Below are 6,989 nucleotides of genomic sequence, written 5' to 3'. Positions count from 1 at the left end.
TCTCACAGGCCCACAGCAGCTGGCAGGGGCAGGACAGGGCCTATAGGACTTCCTAGGACCTCCTGGAGTTTAGAGGCAGCACAGGGAAGGCACTGGGAAGCACAACGCAGACGAGGCCAGAGGAAGGGACGAGACATGGCTGGGTCACACAGCAGGTTCCCAGGGCATCGCCCCTAGGCCTGCTCCTCCCCTTGGCCAAGAGCCCAGGCCCCGAATGCTGCCCAGACACTCCACTCCATCCAGGCCCTGAGGCCCCAACCAGCTCTTCTGGTCTGGCTCCCAGGCTGCCCAACCACTGGGAGCCCCACTGTCGGCCCCATTCCTGCCTCACACTCCTGGAGGGTGCCCGGCTGGGGCTGGAGAGGGACTGCAACCAGACCACTGAGCGCGGATCACCTCCCCCGCCCCCTGCAGGTGTCCACCTGTGCAGTCTGGCCACACTGGAGTCAAGAGAGGTGGGAGGGTGTTTGGAAAGAAATCATTCTTGAAGCCCGTGAGAAGGGTGAGCGCAGGCATGGGAGGCCAGGCACCACGGGGGGACCTGCTTATCCAGAAGAGACACAGGTTGGCCCAGAGGAGACTCCCTGGCTGCCAACACGTCCTACCTTGCTCGCTGCTGCTGGTGTGCAAATGGGCTGAATGAAATATCTGGAAATTCTCCTGAAACAAGTTTTCAGTAAGTCCACACTGCACTCATTGATGCATTTTGCAAAAGTTTATTGAGCTTTTCCTGGGTGCCAGGTGCAGGGTCGTCACTGCAGAGGACCCAGCGGCCAGCCTGGGAGAAGCTGGGCCGGGGCCGCAGGTACAAAACCCAGTGGTGAAACTCGCCCCTGCTGTGGCTGTGGATACGGAGGAAGGCTGAAGGCAGGAGGGCACCGGGGAGGGGGCACGGAGGAAGGCTCAGGTCCCTCTGGGAGACTAGGCAGGCTGGACCCAGGTGGAGGTGAAAGTGGTGCAGGAGGAGGAATGAGAGTCGCCAGGGGAGGGAGAAGGGCTGAGGGAACAGCATGTGTGGGGGCTCAGAGGCAGGACAGTGCCTGGGAATGCCGGGAGCATCAAGAAGCCAGTGGGGGCTGGGGGGGCAAGATAGGGACAATGACCAAGAAGGGCTGAAGCCCAGGCAGCCAGGTCACACTGAGATGGGACAAGGGCACAGCCAGCACACACCTGTAGCTGCGGCCTGTCCATCTCCTCCCAGAAGCCTCAGGAGGCCCTCCGGCCCCAAGGAAGTCTCAGCAGCAACTTCTCTGGGCACTGGGAGTTACTCTGCCAGGAGGGAGACAGTGGCTGCACCACCGCACACCCACCCACCAAGCCCCACACGGGGCAATGTGGGGGAGGGGTCAGGGCCCAGGCACACCCCCAAGCCCTCCCTTTCACAGGAGACAGCCCCCAGGAGGAGAGTCTGGGAAGCAGGGAGGCCCCCCTCCCCAAAGCCCAGCACTCCCCCGGGCCCAGCCCCTTGCCAAGTTGCCCCTGGACACCAACTGGACCCAGTCCCACTTGTTGCTCCTTGCCTTTCCCCTGCCCGCCCCCTGCTGGAGCTGTGAGAGGGCAGGCAGAATGGGGCAGCCCAGCCAGGCCCAGAGGCCTGGGGCACAGCCCCAGCTCCAACCCCGGTCCCCCCAGGACAAAGCCTGCAAGGCCACTGGGGCCAGACCTCTGCAAGAGGCCTGGTGCTCCCCCAAATCCAGGGTGGGTCTTGGCCTCGGGCCAAGATTCTCACTGCTGACCCCTAGGACAGGGTGGGCAGCTGGTAGAATGGGCCAGGCCTAAGGTGAGCTGGGGGTGCTACCCTGGGCTGGGGGCAGGGTGGGGCAGGGGCTGCTTGGGGAGGAAAGAGGGTTTGAGAGAGGGAGAGGAGAGGGAGGAAGGAGCAGTGGGGAATGGGGGCAGGGTTAGCCCTGGAGTAAGTCCCAAGCTGAGATCTGGGTCCCAAAGGCCAAAGGCCAGTAGCACCTGGATCTGTCCTCACCTGTGCAAGGGGCGGGGAGCCAGGTGGGACTGAGCGCCTTGTCCAATGTTCTGGAATCCCAAGGTGTGGGGTGCAGCCTGTCAGCACAAGCAGCAGAGCAGGTCCCCCAGAGCAGCCCACAGCCCTAAGATGCTGCTCCCCTGAGCCTGCGTGGGTCTGGAGGGTGTGGAGGCTGCTGGCTGGGCAGGACTCGACCTGGACGCACCCTCAAAGGAGACCAGACAGGTCCAGACCACACCCGCCACACACACACCATGACCATCACCACATATCCCAGACAGCACAAAAGGCTCTCCCAGCCCAAGGGGGCTTTTCATTTTCGGAAACTAAATGTGGAAGTTGGGGGCGGGGGGCATGGCCCTGCCCAGTTCTGGCGCCAGGACAGGTCCTTGAAGGGCACCCTCAGAAATCAAGGAATCGGGGCTTGAGAGTTTGTCCAACAAAAGTTGGGACTCCTCTTGCCCCAGCCCAGGAGGCAGCAACCCCAAGCCCCCAACCCTCTCAGGAGACTTGCCAGTGGCCTTCTCTCCCTATACTCTCCACCCCCGACCCCAACAACAACAACAAAAAAACTTAAGGAAATGCAGAGGTGCTCTTCGGGAAGACAAAGGGGATCCCACCTCCAACACCACTCCACCCACCCCCCAAACCCCCCACTTCCCCCGACCCCTCGCCACAGCCCCAGCCAGGTTTGGCTCAGGGAGAATTCACTAACCTACCTGAAAGACCCCTACCAGGGTGGTTGGGGCCCGGACAGGCTCGGAGAAATAGGGGAAGAGGCTGGCTTCCTTCGGGGGTGGGGAGGGAGAAGTTCCTGGGCTGTGTAGCCCCCACCGCCCGGGCCCCAGGCGGCAGAGAAATGGCCTGACTGGGAGGAAGAGGAGAGGGGCTACATTCCCACGCCCACCGCCTGCCCCTCGCGGTCTTGTCCTGCCGAAGCCACGGGGCCAACGGGAAGCTCACGGGGCAGAGTCCCTCCAAGGCCGGGAACACCCGAGGGGGGACCTCCGCACCTGAGTCCTCGTCGTCTATCCCGCGCGCACTGGTCCCGCTGGGTCCGGGCTGAAGGCTCCAAGCCCTGAGGCTGACGTCTCCGGACTTGTTCCCTCGCCGCCGCCGCCAGCGATTTACACTCGCCCTTTCGGCCCCGCGAGCCCCCACCTCGCCCGGGGCGCGAGCGAGGTCTCCGTCCCGGGAAGAAGTTGGGCGGCCAGTCCCGGGTCGGGCGGCGCACGGGACGCGGCGGCAGTGCCCCGCGGACTCGGGCTCAGCCACCGCCGCCCAGACAAGTCCCCACGACTGGGAGGGCGTCCCGGACAGCTCGACTCCACAGACGGGGTGCAAATCGCTCGGGACCGGACGCAGGCAAGGCCGAGTCGGAGGGGGACTTGTTCCCAGCTTCGGGGACCATGGGTCAGGGCACTTCCCCGCCCCGCTGCCCCTGAGACCTAGTCGCCGGTCCCGCGCCCGAGCAATCGGAAGGACGCGGCGTCAGGACCAATCCAGGCCCCCGCGGAGTTGGGGAGTCGCCCCTCACCCCGAAAGCCTCATTCCCGGTTGGGAGTACGCACTTTGCGCGTCCGTGCGCCTCCGCGACTAGTCGAGCCGCAGCGCTCGCGGCCGGCGAAGGTGGCTCAGCTCGGGCGCTCCAGTCCCGACGTTCCCGGGGCAGAGAGCAACGTCCGGGGACGCACGGGACGGGTGCGCCCGGCGGCCGGGGCTGCGCCGGGCGAGGCAAGCGGCGAGAGGGGAGCGCTCCGGGATTCAGGCAACAGCTACCCCTAGTGGGAGAGCCGCCGGGGCCGCCGCCGCCCCGCGCCCTTGCCCCGCGCCCCGCGCCCGCCGAGCCCCGCGCCCGAAGCGCGCCGGGTCGGCTGGGCGCAGGGACGGCGCTTCTTTCTCCATCCCTCCCGTCTGCGGCGCCCGGCGCTCACCGGCCACGGGCCCTGCCCTCCGCACCTCCCGCTGGGCCCCAGGCCGCTGACCCGAGAGCTAAGGCGCGGGGCAGGGACGCGATGGGACGGGGCGGGCGCGGCCGGGGCGGCGCGCGGCAGCCTCGGGCAACGGCGGGGAGCGCCGAGCGCGGTGTGCGTGGCGGGGCCGTGCGGGGGGTGGCCGTGTGCGAGGCGCGAATGTGAGCGCGCGCGGGAGACGAGCGGGCGAGCGGGCTCCGGGAGGCGAGCGGAGCCCGCGGGCGAACAGGGAAGGCGGCAGGGACCCAAAGTTGCCTCCTCGCGGGCCCGCGTCCCCGGAGGGGCGGGAGCCGGGGCCAGCCGAGCGGCGGCGGGGGACCCGGGCCCCGGCGGCACCTGGGCAGCGGACCCGCACGAGCGGCAGCGGCGGGGGCGGCGTTGGCGGCGGCGGCGGCGCGCGGGAAGCGAACCGAAGCTCCGGCGCGGCTCGGCGAGCGCTGGAGAGCTCCGCTCAGGTGCGCGGCGAGAGGGGCGCGGGCCAGGGCCGGGCTGCTGGGGCCGGAGCCGCGCCCGCGCTCGCACTAACTGGAGGATCTCCGCTGCAGGCGCCCGGGTCCCAGGTTCAGCTCGCCGTCCCGGGAGGCAGCCCCGGCCGGGGTCCCCCGCCCCTGGGAGCTGGCTAGGCAGCCGGGCCCCAGGCACGACCGCCCCGGCCGCCCCGCCCTCCTGCCGCCGGCGCCCGCCCCAGGCCCAGGATTTCTGATTTCTAAGGCTTTGGCCCCGCGGCTGGGGCATCCCTCCGGGCTCAAGTTGCAAGGGGGCGGGCCCGGCCGGAGGTGGAGTCTCCCGCCAAGTGAAGCCTCGGCTATAAATCGAGCTCCCTGCACAGCTCCAGCCAGATGCCGGGCCAGGCCGCCCCGCCGTTGTTGGGGGGAGAGGGTGGAGGGTCTCAGGGGGCTTGGGGGGCCGTGGCTACCATGCTCCGCTCCCTCTTGCTTCACGCCCTGAGGCTCTGCGCCCAGACCGCCTCGTGCCTCACGCTCTTCCCGCGCTTCCTCTGCACGGCCTTCATGCTCTGGCTCCTCGACTTCCTGTGCATCCGCAAGCATTTTCTGGGCCGGAGGCGCCGGGGTCGGCCCCAACCTGAAGTGGAGCTCAACAGTGACGAGGAGGAGGTGCCCCCCGACGACCCGCCCATCTGCGTGTCCGACGACAACCGCCTGTGCACCATGGCGTCGCTGAAGGCGGTGTGGCACGGCCAAAAGCTGGATCTCTTCAAGCAGGCGCATGAGGGCTGCCCCGCGCCCAACTCCCAGGTGGTCCTGCCCGAAGGCTTCCAGTACCAGCACATCCTTGACTACGCGCGAGGGGACCGGCCGCTGGTGCTCAATTTCGGAAGCTGCACCTGACCACCGTTCATGGCGCGAATGAGCGCCTTCCGGCGCCTGGTCACCAAGTACCAGCGCCACGTGGACTTTCTCATCATCTACATCGAGGAGGCTCACCCCTCGGACGGCTGGGTCACCACTGACACCCCCTACATCATCCCACAGCACCGGAGCCTGGACGACCGGGTCAGCGCTGCGCGGGTTCTGCAGCAGGGGGTGCCCGGCTGCGCTCTGGTCCTCGACACCATGACCAACTCCAGCAGCTCAGCCTACGGCGCCTACTTCGAGCGCCTCTACGTCGTCCAGAGTGGCATCATCATGTACCAGGGCGGCCGCGGCCCTGACGGCTACCAGGTCTCGGAGCTGCGCACCTGGTTGGAGCGCTATGATGAGCAGCTGCACAGCACTCTGCCCCGGCCAGTGTAGGCCGCCGAGGGGCCCTGGACTGAACTCGGAGGGCCCCGCCTTCGAACCTTCGAAGCCCACGTGCACACAAGGTCCCAACCCAAGTCCGGTTTGGGGAGGGCCCAGTGACCAGCTGTGCTGAGCCACAGGTCGCAGGCTGGGTCTGCACCCTCCACCAGGCCACCTGAAGACTCCCCACCCCCCTCCTCTGCTTCTGTGACTGTCCCTGCCTGGCTCGGTCTCAGGCCCCTTCTGAGTGTGGATGTGGTGCTACCCTTTGCTGCTGCCCCTGGACTTGTCCCACAGAGACCCCTGCTGTGTTCTCGAACCCCCTCCCCAGAGAAGAGGGCCAAGCCTTTGCCAGGGTCCCCGGCCTCTGCAAAGAGACTCCGGCTGCATCCTGTCACCTGCAGGCAGCTGGGCTTAGCAGTGTGCTGAGCCCACCCTGGTTGCCCGGCACCACACCTGCCGCTTGGGGAGGGGTGCCCGCTGTTTTGTGTCTGTTTCGTGTCAGTGAGGTGGGGGAGGGGGGTGGGCAGGGTTGTTTCCCCCCCTTAGTTGGGGTGCTCTGGAGCCCTGCTGCTGATGATGAGCTGCCTCTAACTGGTCTTGACCACGAGCTGCTTCTGAATTGCAGGGGGGCTCCTAGGGGCGCCTAAACCCAGCGGGGGGAAGAGCCCTGGGCTTCCGAGAGGAAACCGCCATAAAGGGGGTGGGAAATGGGTGGGGGTGGGGGTGGGAACGGTCTTGGGACCAGAGAAGAAGGTTCCAGAGGTTCGAAGAGGCCCAAGGAGAAGGGAGAGGCTAAGGCTCCCAGAAATGGGGCCTGGGGGGCTGAGGCGGTGGGGGTGGGGCCTGAGTGAGAGGCCTCCTGTGCAGAGCTGCCCAGTGCAGGGTCGGGAGGGGGGAGGGGGGCTGACTTGGAGGACATTTGGTGAGTGTGTGCTGGGAGCATTCCCTGTATGTAAACTTGTATTACGTGACAATAATAAAGGCTGATGTAAAACTGCTGTGGGATTGCCTTTGGTCCCTTTGTTTTTCCTTCCCCCTGAACAGCGGCAGGAATTACACAAAAATCTCCCCCTCGGGTTCCCATGGTGCCCCTGGAAGGAAGGGTGGGGTCGCGGGCAGGGGGACAGGGGAAGGGAGATGGGGAACCTATAGGGACAGGTTCTGTGGCGGTACCGGGCGCGCGCACGTGCACGGTACCGGGTGGAGGAGTTCGGGTCACCTGCCGCGCGTGTACACACACACACACACACACACACACACACACACACACACCCCTGCCCCTGCAGGAGTGAA

General features: G+C 66.8%; 1 protein-coding gene across 1 annotated transcript; it reads left to right on the top strand.

Annotated features, from left to right (window-relative positions):
- Positions 1-3,448: 3,448 nt before the first annotated feature.
- On the top strand, positions 3,449-6,381 carry DIO3 (iodothyronine deiodinase 3). Its single transcript, XM_036316799.1, has one exon. The coding sequence runs from the start codon at positions 4,791-4,793 to the stop codon at positions 5,703-5,705; it is 915 nt and encodes a 304-aa protein (XP_036172692.1). The 5' UTR covers positions 3,449-4,790; the 3' UTR covers positions 5,706-6,381.
- Positions 6,382-6,989: the final 608 nt, after the last annotated feature.

This window comes from Myotis myotis, unplaced genomic scaffold (genome assembly GCF_014108235.1).
Source record: "Myotis myotis isolate mMyoMyo1 unplaced genomic scaffold, mMyoMyo1.p scaffold_m19_p_1, whole genome shotgun sequence".
Taxonomy (NCBI): domain Eukaryota; kingdom Metazoa; phylum Chordata; class Mammalia; order Chiroptera; family Vespertilionidae; genus Myotis; species Myotis myotis.
This window is presented reverse-complemented; position numbering and strand designations above follow the sequence as displayed.